The 14,412-nt window shown below is 53.8% G+C and overlaps 1 protein-coding gene across 2 annotated transcripts in view; it reads right to left on the reverse strand.

The window, feature by feature from the left end:
• Positions 1 to 441: 441 nt before the first annotated feature.
• The window catches only part of CCDC102A (coiled-coil domain containing 102A), a 25,881-nt gene continuing 11,910 nt past the window's right edge, over positions 442 to 14,412 (reverse strand). The window contains exons 4-9 of one of the 2 annotated variants that reach the window (XM_032283990.1): positions 11,556 to 11,664; positions 9,233 to 9,349; positions 8,681 to 8,890; positions 6,837 to 7,007; positions 5,890 to 5,993; positions 442 to 944 (exon numbers count right to left, since the gene is read on the reverse strand). In XM_032283990.1, coding sequence (XP_032139881.1) covers positions 905 to 944; positions 5,890 to 5,993; positions 6,837 to 7,007; positions 8,681 to 8,890; positions 9,233 to 9,349; positions 11,556 to 11,664 — 751 coding nt within the window. In that variant the 3' untranslated portion in view covers positions 442 to 904. Of the gene's footprint in view, positions 945 to 2,890; positions 3,414 to 5,889; positions 5,994 to 6,836; positions 7,008 to 8,680; positions 8,891 to 9,232; positions 9,350 to 11,555; positions 11,665 to 14,412 lie in introns of those variants that run through there. The other variant, XM_032283989.1, reaches the window with a different exon arrangement.

The raw sequence follows: 14,412 nt of genomic DNA on the forward strand, positions 1-14,412 counted from the left end.
CTGGAGTGCAGTGGTGTGATCTCGGCTCACTGCAACCTCTGCCTCTCAGGTCCCGGTTCAAGCAATTCTGCCTCAGCCTCCCGAGTACCTGGGATTACAGGCATGCGCCACCATGCCCAGCTAATTTTTGTATCTTTAGTAGAGACGGGGTTTCACCATGTTGGTCAGGCTGGTCTTGAACTCCTGACCTCACGATCCGCCCGCCTTGGCCTCCCAAAGTGCTGGGATTACAGGCTAAATATCTTTTTAAATCGTACTTTAAGTGGGGTACATGTGCAGATCCTGCAGGATTGTTAGCACACACATGCCATGGTGGTTTGCTGTCTCCTCCCTGCCCCACGTCACCTACATCAGGCATTTCCCCCAGTGTTATCCCTCCTCAACTTCCCCCCCGCCCCCTGCTGTCCCTCCCCTAGTCCTCCATCCCCCAACATACCCCAGTGTGTGATGTTCCCCTCCCTGTGACAGGCTAAATATGCTTTTAAAGTATCACGTGCGGCCAAGCTAATGCTTCTGTTGGCAGTGGCCGCCATGACCACTAGGTGACTTTGTCTGCAGGTAAGCTGGGGAGTCACAGAAGGGCTATGAGCAGAAGCAGCTTGCGTTCCAGGCCGGGACCATCCCTCAGCCCTATCTGTGACCGTCCCTTCCCTTCGGAGGTGGGACGCCAGGCCCTCTCCTTGCTGACATTCTTTGGAGCAGTCTGCCTGAGAGATAGGGGCTGTAATGAGGCCCCAGCTCAGTGCTATCTCACAGGAGGTGCCAGGGAGTCTGGGGGAGCCTGACTGCGCCAGACGGGGTCTGCTCTGTGTCTGGGAATGGCAGGTCCGGCCAGTACTGCTGGAGGTGGCTCTTGAAACTGGTGTCAGTGAGGGCCTGGCTCCTGCCGCCTAGCTCTTCAGGGTCAAAGGGCAGCACTTTCAGCCTTTTCTGGGGCCAACTTCCTATTTGGGAGAGAAAGCAGACAGGTCCCTGGCAGGAAATGACCTTCTTCCCAAAGCCCTGTTTTCCACTGGAGCTGGCTTTTGTGGACGAGCCACAAAGGGGGAGCCTCCCTGGTTGTCTCAGCCCCTCCATCCCCCTCGGAGCCCAGGGACCTCTTTGCCATGGCAGCAAACCCACCTCGCTAACATCATTAATTTAGTCTTGGCAACGGGAAATTTTTCAGTGCCCATGTTTATCAGTACCCAGCTGAGCTCCTAGGTCTGCCTCTCCCCTCTTCTCAGTCCCCAGGGCTCCTGGTGACCCCAAGATCCAGCACCAGGTGTCCCTGGTGACCCTGGGACAGCTCTGAGCACTGTGGCCTCAGGGCTCCCTCTTAACTAGGCCACGCCAAGAGAGAAAATCATTTAGTGTAGCTCTCCCATCCCCAGCAGGCAGCCCCTTTATCAACTGAATTGAATTCCCCTTTGGTGCCAGGCTGGAGCCCTAGCCTCTCCTTGCACACCCCGAAACACAGGGAGCTCACCACCTTCTGCATGCTAGAGCAATTCTGGCAATGCTTCCTTCTACAGAAAGCAGGCCCGGGTACTGAGAATTCACCTTAAGGGTCCCATCAGAAAAGCAGGTGCTCTGAAAGCCACCTTGACTGTGAAAGATCAAAAGTGTATGCTGCCGTGCTTCCTTTTTCCGTTTTCTTTTTTAAATTTTTTAAACAATCCTGCTCTGTCACCCAGGCTGGAGTGCAGTGGTGTGATCTCAGCTCAGTGCAACCTCTACCTCCTGGGCTCAAGTGATTTTTCTGCTTCAGCCTCCCGAGTAGCTGGGATTACAGGCGTGCGCCACAAGCCCGGGCTAATTTTTGTATTTTAGTAGAAACAGGGTTTCACCATGTTGGTCAGGCTGGTCTTGAACTCCTGACCTCAGGTGATCCACCCGCCTCAGCTTCCCAAAGTGCTAGAATTATAGGCCTGAGCCACTGCACCCAGCCTGCTGTTTCTAATCACTGTTTCCATCAGATTTAACATAAATCTGCTGGTTATAGAAGGTATAGAAATTAAATATTAAAAATAAAACTGTCTGTAATTTCGCTACCTATGGCAGGGTGGAGGAAAAAAGAAAAGGCTTTGTTCTTTATTGTGTCCACACCTACCTCCAGGTAAACTTCCATCAATCACCTGAACTCCAACCCCTGCGCCCATCTGGCAAATCCCTCCTCTCCAGGGAAAACTGTTAGGTATTTAATACAACTAACCTTTACTGAGCTCTGGGTTACCCTATCTAATTCTTGTGACAGCTCTGAGACATTTTATAGATGAAGAAACTGAGGCTCAAAGAGGGTAAATAATTTCCCAGAGGTTGCACAGCTAATAAGGGGCAGAGATGTGAATCCATCGGGTGCTGGAATGGAAGTCTCCTCTAGAGCAGACATGCACTGTACCTTCTCCCTCCTCGACACAGGAGTGGATGCCAGACTGCTTAGCAGCTCAGATGTTCATTCATTCATTCTTTGTAGGTTTTTTTTTTTTTTTTTGAGACTGAGTCTTGCTTTGTTGCCCAGGCTGGAGCGCAGTGTGCGATCTCAGCTCACTGCAACCTTCACTTCCTGGCTTCAGGCGATTCTCTTGCCTCAGCCTCCTGAGTAGCTGAGATTACAGGTGCCCATCACCACACTGGCTAATTTTTGTGTTTTTAGTAAAGATGGGGTTTGGCTATGTTGCCCAGGCTGGTCTCGAACTCCTGGGCTCAAGCGATCTACCTGCCTTGGCCTCCCAAAGTGCTGGGATTACAGGTGTGAGCCACCGTGCTTGGCCTCATTCATTCATTCTTGTTCACATTCATTCATTTATTAAGTTACTCGACATTCCTGACCTCAGGTGCAGTGTCAGGTGCAGGCTGATGCCGTGGCCCCCACCCCCTGCCCACATCTGCCACACTTCCAGATGCCCCACAAACTTGAACTTCATTTATTACAAAGAACTGTGCTCACTGCACTGTATTATGAACAGCAAGGCTTAGAGAGGCAGCCCAGGCTGGGGCCCCAACAACCTACCCCGACATTGCCAGTCCTGCATGAAGTCCTGGGTGCGTGGGGTCACCTGGGCTGGGCCTTGGACCTGTCCTGTATTTATGAAACCAAATGGGTCCAAAGACTCCTGGGCATATACATATATATGTGAACAGAGGCTTCCTTTCCACAGGGCATTGGTAGGTGGGACCATCGATGCCATCCCTGGGAGAGAAGAAAGTCGGCTGTGGTGGGGACTGCATCAGTTTGAGTGTCTGGTTAGCCTGGATCCTGGGCAGGTGGGGGGCGGCCCATATTGCCCAGCCACAGGAAACTCTAGGCCACCTGGATTTGCAGGTCCTCATCCTCGTCCAGGTCGCTGGCTCCATCCCCGGCCTCCTCAGTGCCAAAGCGAGCACTGCGGATCTTCCCGAAGAGGGGAGCATTCTGCTGCTGCCTGCGGAGCCTGCGGGGTGGAGGTGATGGGGTTAGAGTAGCAGCCTGGCCTGCAGTCCCTGAGAAGGTGGCTGCAGCTGGTGCTGGGGCAGCTAAGCCTTCCCTGGCACTTTCCCCGCTGTCTCATCTCCTGTAATCTCCTTATATGATGGAGGTGCCATGATCAACCCCATTTTACAAGCAAGGAAACCGAGGCACAAAAAGGTGAAGTAATTTGCTCAAAGTCACACAGATGGTACGGAGGGGGACAGAGCTCTGAACTGAAGTGGGTGGTACCAGAGCAGCTGGGCACTTAAAGGAGCTGGCTCAAGGTCACGCTGCGGGATTTGCACCCAAGCCTGGCTCTCAGAGCACAGGCAGCAGAGCTGGGTGGTGGCGGCAGTCAGGGGTGGGCTGAGGCCTCTACATTCCCAGTGTCAGTGAGAAAGGGCTCAGACCTAGTTCTTCCTCACATTAAAATTCCTAAAGTCAAAATTTACGAGGCAAACTTTGAGTCTAAGAAGAGCTGGTGGAGGAAATGTGCAACCCTCCCCGCCACCCCGCAGCAAAGTGGCTGCCCCGGCTGCATCTTACTGGAAGGTATGAATTATTAACACGGCAGGGAGGGGTGCAGGCGGGGCCTCCATTACTGCACAGTGATTTAGTGAGCTGTCCCCGGAACATTAAAGCACAAAAAGTTGGAAAACAAAACGACACAGCAGTCCTGGGTGGCCCCACCCTCCCTGATGGAAGCCCTTGAGAGGCCGGGCAGAGCCTGCCTGCCCACTTCTGGAGTTTCTGGCTCCTGAACAATGTGACCCAGACTGCGGAAAGCCCCAAGGCTAAGTGGCCTTTTGAAGGGTGTCTGCTGCGGAGTCAGAGTGGGCAGAGTCAGCCAGGCACCCGTCCTGCCTTCGACTCACGCCTGGGCCCCTGCAGAACACTTTATGGGCATCATCCCAGGCAGAAGGGGAAATTGAGGCTCAGTTGACCATGCGCAATAGCTGTTAGGTCTCTGCAGCCCATACTCTAAGCCACAAGATCTCAGCAAACAGCAGCAAATGGTAAATGCTCAATAAATAAGGGTTTGGATGGCTGATGGCCGGGGGGATTCTGCCTGGCCACCCACCAACTGGGTAGCCATGGAAAGACTTCCCCTCTTGGGCCTTAGTTTCCTCATCTGCCAGCCCGCCAGGGAAAAACATCTCTCCTTTCCTTCCTCTCACAGGAGCGGCGTGATGCTGAAGCACAATATGCCACCCAAATATAAGCCCCTCCCTCGCAGCAGTAGTCATGATTTAAGTAATAGCAGTAGCTGCTGACAATTACTCAGCATTTATTATGTGCCAGGTGTTTTCTTTCTTCTTAGAGACAGAGTCTCACTCTGTCTCCCAGGCTGGAGTGCAGTGGTGTGATCATAGCTCACTACAGCTACAAACTCCTGAGCTCAAGCGATCCTCCTGCCTCGGCCTCCCAAGTAGCTGGAACTACAGCCACGCACCACCGCGCCTGACTAAGTTTCGCACTTTTTGTAGACATGGGGTCTTGTTCTGTTGCCCAGGCTGGTCTCGAACTCCTGATCTCAAACAATCCTCCTGCCCTGGCCTCCCAAACTGCTGGGATTACGGGCGTGAGCTACCATGCCCGCTCCAGGTACTTTCACAAGAATGGATCAGCTCATTTAATGCTCACGATCAAGAGGTAAGAACTATCACCATCCCCATTTTATAGATGAAGAAACTGACACAGAGAGGTTACGTAAGTATCCCAATGCTACACAGCTGCTAATGCTAAGCCAGGCTTTGTACCATTCAGGCAGTCTGGGTGCAGAGCCAGGCACCCTCAATTCCACGAAAGAAGGGAATCAAGTAAGTGCCTTCTCAGGGCCGGGCAGCACAGGTCCATGTGGTGGCTATGAGGCTCCTTGGGCCTCCCAGCTGTGAAGTGGGAGGGACTCGGACTGTAGTTCTCTGATACTGCCTGGCTCTGTGATTCACACACAGAGCGGGTCAGGAGAGAGAGGCAGACTGCTGGGTGGGGCTTGCTGGCAGCTGAGGGGATCCAGGCCTGGGGTCCCTCCTTCCCTGCCCACCAATCTCTCAGATCCTTGCTGTCCTGGTGTCACCTGGGCCCAGTAACCCTGATGGCTGCTTAGCTGCTTATTCTTCTAGTCCGAGACTCCCAAGGCCTGCTGGCCCCGCCCACTACCCTGCCCCTTGGTCCTGACCTCTCTGGGCCCGCCCTTCCTGCCCTCACTCCGCCCATCAGCCCTTCCACTAGAGAAGACAATTCCACGGCCTGCAGCTGGCCTGACTTCCTGCACCCCCTGCCCTGGTTTCCTGGCCCTGGCCCTTCCTGTCCGGAGGGGACAGGATTCCGGCCCCAGGCACCTGGATCTCTTCCTTCTCTGTCTCCCCCTCCAGACCTGGTTCGGGCTCCACCCCTGACTGGAGCGTTCCCTGGCTGGACATCTCTGTGCAGTTTCTGTTCCCTGCCCTGGGGCCCACCTGGACTGCAGGTGCTCCAGCTGCACTTGCAGGTTCTCGCTCTGCTCCGTCTGTTCGTCCAGCGACCGCTGCAGCTTACGTGCCTGGTTGTGGGCCTCGTCCAGCTGCGGGGTGAGCAGGGCCAAGAGCATGAGGGTCACCCATTACTGGGCAAGGCCTGCCACCCACCCAGGGCCAACCACTCCTACTGCTGTTCCCTGGGAACGTGCTCCTCCGAGGGCGTTTGCTCCTTGAAGCCTAGGCTTAGGCTCACCTCCTCCAGAAAAGCGTCCCTTCTGGTTCGCTCAAACCCTTTTGCCCCCTCTTGCACATGTACGCATCCTCCCAGGCCTGCACTACAGCCATCCACCTCCTATCCTTCCATCCCCGTCAGTCTGCCATCTGACCACTTATCCAGGGAGATAATCATCTGCCCATGGAGACAGTCACCCACCACTCCCCATCCATTCATCTAATCAGCTGCCCATCCAGCATGCCTAGCCATGCCTTCCCGCTCTCCCGGACACACCCATCTTCCCATCAACCTGGCCTTCTTTCTCCCTCTCCATTCATTCTTTCACCCACTGACCCAGTCAGCTGTTCATCCATCTGTCCACTGTCTACCCATCCAGCCATCATCTGTTCATATATCCCTTGGATCCATCCATCCATCTGCCCGCCGTGCCCTTCTCCCATTCATCTGTCCACTCATTCCTTCATCCATCTGTTCATCCATGCACACATCCAACTTGTCTTGTTCATTTTTCTTCTCATTCTCCCACTCACATGTCTACCCTGCCATCCAGCCATTGCCCACCTATCCATTCTACCCTGGGCGCCTCCTGAGAGCCAGGCTTGTGCCAGGCGCCAGGGACCGACAATGGGGAAGCTAGGAGGACCCTGCGGCCCCCATCCTCCCCGGCCGAGGTCAGTGATTGCCACTGCCCTTGCCCCTCCATGGTCCTCACCTCGTCCTCAGCCTGGGCCAGCTCCTTCTTGAGCTCCTCCACCCGCAGCCGCAGCTTCTTCACTTCAGCCTCATGCTGCTCCACGCGCCGGTTGGCATGTGCCAGCTCTGCCACCTTCTCCTGGAACTGCTTCTTCAGCTTGCCATGCACATGCTTCAGGTCTGCAAGCTCCTGCAGGGCACAGGGAAGGGGTGGGAGGGAGCAGGGATCAGTATCAGCTTGGGCACCATGAGGTCAGGCAGTTCTAGGGATGCTAGGTGTCTCTTCCTTCCAGAATCTCTCCATCTGTTGTCTGAATATCAGCATTAGAGGTTTGGTTGAGCAGCCAGAGGCTGGAGGTGCCTTCTAGAAAGGTGAGGAGGCTGGGCATGTGGAACCTGTGGCTCTAGTTTGGATGTGTCATTTTCAGATGCTACTGGATCTGCCCTGGGGCTGTTGGAGCAGAGTTGGGATTTCTGGGGAAGGATGAGGTCTGGAGTCTTCAGTGGCGTATACATGGTATTGAAAGCCCTGGGTTGGGAATGAGCTAGGCTGGGGAGTGGATGGGTGTCTCAGAGGCCAGAGTGGTTGAGAAGAGAAGGGGCAGCCAGCAAACGAGGTGCCCACCCCGGAGCTCTGTGAGTTCTCTGAGCCTCAGTTTCCACATCTGTAAAATGGGAATAGATATCACCTAAAGGTCTCTTGAGTCCATTCTTTTAGTTCCATCTCTACTGACGGCAACCTGGTCCAGATCTCCTCCCTCTCTTGCTGCCCAGGGAATGGCAACAGCTTCCCCCTAGCCTGCCTTCCCATCCTCTGCCCACATAGCCTGCTCACACTCCCTCCTGCTTTAAACTCTCTCGAGGGGGCCACCACCCCTGCCTCACCCACCATGTCCCCCGGCTCACTGTCCCCCTAGCCACACTGGCCTTCTTGTTCCTCCAAAGCTGTGTCTCTCTCACCATGGACTCTTATTCATGCCATTCTCCATCCCCTCCCCTATGTCCACACACTACCAGTTAACGGCTGCTTTTCCTGGAGAATTTAGTGTATTTATTATTATTTTTTTTTGAGATGGAGTTTCACTCTGTTGCCCAGGCTGGGGTGCAGTGGTACGATCACAGCTCATTGCAACCTCTGCCTTCTGGTTTCAAGCGATTCTCTTGCCTCAGCCTCCCAAGTAGCTGGGATTACAGGTGAGCGCCACCACACCTGGATAATTTTTGTATTTTTAGTAGAGATGGGGTTTCACCATGTTGGTCAGGCTGGTCTCGAACTCCTGACCTCAGGTTATTCACCCACTTCAGCCTTCCAAAGTGTTGGGATTACAGGCGTGAGCCACTGTACCCGGCCGAGAACTCAATTTAAAATGTCACTGCGTCTGGGAGGCATTTCCAGGACCATGGGCCTAAGACAGGTCTCCTGGTATTCCCTCTTCTTGCTGGTGACCTTGAAGCTGTATGATTGGCATGAAGCCGTGTGACAGAGAGCCACGTGGACATCCCCCAAGTAAGCCTTCAGCTCCACGAGGGAAGAGGGATGGCCACTCCTGTCTGTTCAGTGCTGTGTCCCTAGCACCTAGAGTGGAGCCTGGCACACAGTAAGTGCTCAATTAATGCGGCTACTATAATTACCAACTGGCCTAGCACACCAGGTGCTCAATACATGCAGCTAAGTGGAGCCTGGCACACAGTAAGTGCTCAATTAACGCGGCTACTATAATTACCAACTGGCCTAGCACACCAGGTGCTCAATACCTGCAGCTACCATAATTATCACCAGGCCTGGCACATAGTAGGGAGGCTGCACTCTGGCTGGATGGGGGGTGGCAGCCCCAGCACTGGCCACTCTGCTCCTTGCCCCACCTTGTTCTTCTCGAAGAGCGCGGCCTGGCTGGCCCTCAGGTCGCAGTCTAGTGCACTGGCTGTCTGCCGCCGCCGCCGGGCCAGCGCCTCCTCCAGGTCCCCGACCTGTGCGCGCAGCTTCTTGTTCTCTCGCTCGAGGCCCAGCTTCTCTGTCTCCAGCCGCTCCCGGCGGCCCCACTCTGCTGCGTTCTCGGCCTGTAGCCGCTCCATCTGCAGCAGGGCAGGGCAGAGTGAGGATTCCCAGGAGAGGGGGCATGCAGGGCCTGAGCTGGACGCCCCCGCCACCTCCTGGAGCCATTTTTGGCTCCAGGAAGCAGATCCAGCTGCGCTGGCTATAATTAAGCTGGGCTCATTTCATGGTTGTGCAGGATGTGAGGGCGCTTCTGTGTGGGAGAGGGGCCTGCCTCCTGCAGATCGGGACACCCTTGGATGTGGCTGGCCCCCCTCAGAGTACAGGCCTGGCCCCTGCCCTTTTCCCAGTGAACTGCTGATGGAGGCAGGGCCTCAGGGCCCCAAAACCCAGGTCCTCCTGGGTCCCATCCACGGCCTCACCTCGCCCCTCAGCTCGGCCATCTTGCGGTCCATGCTGGAGCGTGCACCGAGCTCATCCTCCAGGTCCTCGGACATGCGGCCCAGCTCATCCTGGTGCGCCTCCTTCAAGATGCTGAGCTGCAAGGATAAGGCCCCACCTGGTCATGAGAACCACCAGGATACAGCCTGGAATCAGTGCCGGGGGTGGGCACCAGCGCAGGGGTGCTCAGCACGGAGCCTGAGGCAGCAGCCGAATAGGGCAGGCACCAGGTATTCCGAACAGACCCGTCTGACCACCACCTCCCTATGTCTCCCCTCCTCATCACTGTCTAACCTCCCAGTGTCTGCTCCGGCCCTTCTCTGTCAACCCGTTTTCCACAACAGCGGCCCAGAGGGAGCTTTTAATGCAGATGAATACAATCATACCACCCTCCTTCCGCAAAGCCTCTCTGATGGCTCCCAGGTGCCTCAGGGTGAAGTCCAACTCCTCTCTACGGTCTCACAAAGCCCCGCACGGATGGACACCTACCCACCTCTCTCCCCTTAGTTCACTGTATTCCAGGCACCATGGACTCCCTTCTATTCCTCAGACGCACCAAGTTCCTGCCCACCACAGGGCCTTTGCACGTGCATGGAACATTCTTTCTGAGACACTTTGTAGGACTGATTTTTCTTATTCTCAGGCCTTGACCTAAATACCCCCTCCTTAGAGATGCCTTTCCTATCCACCTGGCCTGGAGGAGGGGCCTCCTCATCCCACTCCCCACTGGAAACCTAGCTGGGAGGACGGGGAGCTTGTGCGTCTGTCCACCTTTGTGTCGTTGTATGGCCCGGGCACAGGGCAGCCCTCAATGTACAGTGACTGATCCATTCTGCACACAGGTGCATCGGAATTGCTTGGGATGCATTTAAGACAATATAATTCCTTGCGGTATACAGCAAACTCAACAAACTGCTGCTCCCTGCAACACTTGGATGACTTTTCAGCTCATAATGTTGAGGGAGCAATGCCAGATACAAAAGACGACCTTTATGATTTTCTGCTAAATTGTACATTCCTATTTCATTTGCTTTTCTTAAAATGATTATGCTTCACAATTTGAAAAGACAGGGTCCTGGACCCAACCCCAAAAGGTGCTGATCCAGGATGGCGGAGGTGGGGTCTGGGAATCTGTATCTTAGGAGATTTCCTAAAAGAGTCTCACATAAGATCAGTTTCGGTCCCCTCCAGGATGGAGTTTCAGGCTCTAAAGTTCTGTGATCCTCCCAGCTGCTAGAAACCCACAGATCTAGCGTGGCGTTCCCTGGGTGGCTGCGCCCTCTGGCGGCCACCGCGGCCTGCACAGGAGGCAGTAGTGGCAGCTCAGCATGCTCTCATCCCCCACACTGCAGTGGTGGATTCCCTTCTCTGGAGCCTCAGTTTCCCCATCTGTAAGATAGGGACATGAGGACTCAGCTTCTAGGACTACCATGAGGCTTCAGTGACACCTGGTACAGACTAGGAACCCAATGAACGCCACATCCAGACTCCTCCACTTCAGCCTAGTCTACAAGACACCCTCTAACGGCCTCGCCTCTCACTTCCTGCTCTCCAGCCCCCTGGCCCTCCCTGTTTTCCACTCACGCTGGGTTTGTTCCTGCCTCAGGACCTTTGCACCGCTGTGCCTTCTGCCAGGAACACTCTCTCCGTATCTTCTCAAGGGCGGCTTCCTCTAGCCCCTTTAGGTCTTGCCTCAAATGCTACCTACTTAGAGAGGCCTTCCCTGACCCACCGCCCCATTTCTCGTTCTGTTCTGACTCCTTCATAACTCATGAATCTGCCTGGTGACCGTCTGTCTCCCCTGCCCACGGCCCCCACAAAGTGAGCTCCTCTAGGCAGGGACCTTGCCTGCCCAGCACTCAGAACAACTGTCAAATAAATGAGGCCAGGCACGGTGGCTCACACCTGTAATCCCAGCACTTTGGAGGCCGAGGCAGAAGGATCATTTGAGGTCACGAGTTCAAGACCAGCCTGGCCGACATGGTGAAACCCTGTCTCTACTAAAAATACAAAAATTAACTGAGCGTGATGGTGGGCACCTGTAATCCCAGCTACTTGGGAGGCTGAGGCACGAGAATTGCTTAAACCTGGGGGGTGGAGATTGCAGTGAGCCAAGATCATGCCACTGCATTCCAGCCTGGGCAACAGGGTGAGACTGTCTTAATAAACAAAACAAAAACAGAAACAAAAAAGAACAATTGTTGGATGAATAAATGAATGAATTTTCTCTTCCGTCCCCACTACTGAAATTCAACAGTGCTATCCTGCCGCCTTCAGGAAGCCCCTCTGGTCTTCCAGACTCACCTGCTTGAGCATCTCCTGCTTGGTCTTGCTCAGCTCCTCATACTTGATCTTCCACTGGCTGAGCTCCCCCTCCAGCTTCTCAATGTTCCTGCTCAATGCCAGTTTATCCCTGGGGAAGGGACAGACATGGGGGTGAGCCCACAGAGGCCCTCTGCTCGGAGTCCTCACCAAGGGTGGCCCTGCTGTGTGTCCTCTGCACCTGTTGAGCCCACGTCCAAAATCTCTGCCTTGGTATTCAGGCCCCAGCACCCTACACGGCTGTAAGCACCCTGGCTTGGCAGTTCTCCTGGAACTGTACTCCCTAGAGGTGGTCGGCGCTCCAGAGCACTGAGCATCCCCAGGCAAGTACCTCTCTCTTGTTGAGCCCCAGGCTCATCTGGCCAAGACCACCCTGATCCTGTTTTGCAGACTATGTTCCCTGCAAGGCTTGGTTTGAACACATGCTTCTGCAGATAGAAACGCTGGAAAACACTGTCCAGTGACTCAAAGAGAGGGTCCTCTCTTGCCATCATCACTGTGTGGGATCCCCACAACTTCCCGTAATCCCCACCCTGCCTTGAACTTGAATGAGTCCCTGCAGGTAACAAGCACGCTGTGCTTCAGGACCCCACACCACACTGGCCTCTCTCTTTGAGACTGAAACATTCCACGGCTCCAACATGGGGTTCCCAGAGGGGACAACACCACCCTCTAGGAGGTATGTTGAAAATCCATGGGGACGTTTTTGGCTATCACAACAATTAGGGGTCATTTAGCAGATGGGGGCTGGGTACCTGACTCCCTGCAATGCCCTGGGCACCCTGCATCCTACTGAAGGCATGTACAGCTCACTGGACATTGCTGGGGGTGGAGATGATCTCAGCCTAGAGCCTCATTCTGATTTACATCGAAACAGAAAGTCGTTTTTATACTAACACACACTGAATTTTCCAGGAATGGAACCACTGATAAAGTGAGGGAAGACGGCACTTTTCTTCGTTTTTGGAAACACAATCTGGCTCTGTTGCTCAGGCTGGAGTGCAGATCACAGCTCACTCCGGGGAACTGCACTCCCTGCCCAAGGGAAAGTGCTCAGTTCATATTGTGGGAGGTGCTCAGAGCTCCAGAGCACTGGGCATCTCAGGGCAAGCACCTCCCTCCTGCTGCGCCCCAGGCTCATCTGCCAGAGACCACACGGTTCCTGCCTGTTCACAGCTCACTGCAACCTTGAACTCATGGGCTCAAGCGATCCTGCCACCTCGAGCTCCCAAAGTGCTGGGATTAGAGGCATGAGCCACTGTGTCCAGCTGCACTTTCCTTTGCTCGGAACTTTACCAAGGGCTGTTCATCCCTCAAGAAACCTCATCACCACTGTGACACCACTTGGTTTTTTGAGTTGCTACCTCTGCACACCTGCATGACCACCTTTGTAGCGGTCCTGCAAGGTGACTTGAATGCACAGATACGTGTAAGCCTCAGCACAGCACCTGACTCGGAGCATGTGCCATGTGTTTGCTGTTACAACTGTCGTCACTACCATCCCATTTAAAGACACCCACTCTGACCCCTTCATTATTTCTTCTAGAGGAGCTATTCCCAAACACTTCCACATCACAACCTGTGTATTTTAAGTCACTTTCAGGCCGGGGACAGTGACTTACGCCTGTAATCCTAGCACTTCGGGAGGCCAAGGCAGGTGGATTGCCTGAGCTCAGGAGTTCGAGAGCAGCCTGGCAACATGGTGAAACCCTGTCTCTACTAAAATATAAAAAATTAGCTGGGTGTGGTGGTGTGTGCCTGCAGTCCCAGCTCCTTGGGAGGCGGGATGAAAACTGCTTGAACCAGGGAGACGGAGATTGTAGTGAGTCAAGATTGTGCCGCTGTACTCCAGCCTGGGCAACAGAGCAAGACTGTCTCCAAAACAAAGTTACTTCCATTTCTACCTTTTATTTAAGTTAGTGCACTAAGTTGATTTTTTGTTTGTTTGGCTTAAACAGGCGAAATTTATTTTCTCACATTTCTAGAGGCTAGAAGTCCAAGATCAAGTTGAGCTGGTCCTCTGAGGGCTGCGAACAAGCATCCGTTCCATGCCCCTGCCCCAGTTTCCGGCAGTTTGCTGGTCATCTGTGGTCATTCCTTGGCCAAAGATGCAACAATGTCCATAGAAGCATCCCTTGACCTGTGCCTACATCTTCACAGAGGCATTATACTAATTTTTTTTTTTTTGTGAGACAGTATCTCGGTCACCTAGGCTGGAGGGTAGGTCCTCATCATAGATCCCTTAGCCTTGACCTCCTGGGCTCAGGAGATCTCCCGCCTCAGCCTTCTGAGTAGCTGGGACTATAGTGGCACAGCACCATTCCCAGCTGATTAAAACAAATTTTTTTTTTTGGTAGGCTGGGCACAGTAGCTCACACCTGTAATCCCAGCACTCTGGGAAGCCGAGGCAGGTGGATTACCTGAGGTCAGGAGCTCGAGGCCAGCCTGGCGAACATGGTGCAACTCCATCTCTACTAAAAATACAAAAATCAGCTGGGTCTGGTGGCATGTGCTTATAGTCCCAGCTGCTTGGGAGACTGAGGCAGGAGAATCGCTTGAACCCGGGACATGGAGGGTACAGTGAGCTGAGACTGCTATTGCACCCAGCCTGGGTGACAGAGTAAGGCTCTGTCTCAAAATAAATAAATAAATAAATAAATAAATAAAAAAAAATTAAAACTCCTCCTGCCTCAGCCTCCCAAAGTGCCGTGATTACAGGCATGACTCACTGCGCGTGGACATTATATTGACTTTTAAAAAAAGGGGTGTGTAGATAGGTTATGCTATTGATATATTTAATTTCTGGACAGAAAAACTACAGAATATTCATTATCATCAA

Source organism: Sapajus apella, unplaced genomic scaffold (assembly GCF_009761245.1).
Source record: "Sapajus apella isolate SASKATOON/1434 unplaced genomic scaffold, GSC_monkey_1.0 scaffold15, whole genome shotgun sequence".
Classification (NCBI taxonomy): domain Eukaryota; kingdom Metazoa; phylum Chordata; class Mammalia; order Primates; family Cebidae; genus Sapajus; species Sapajus apella.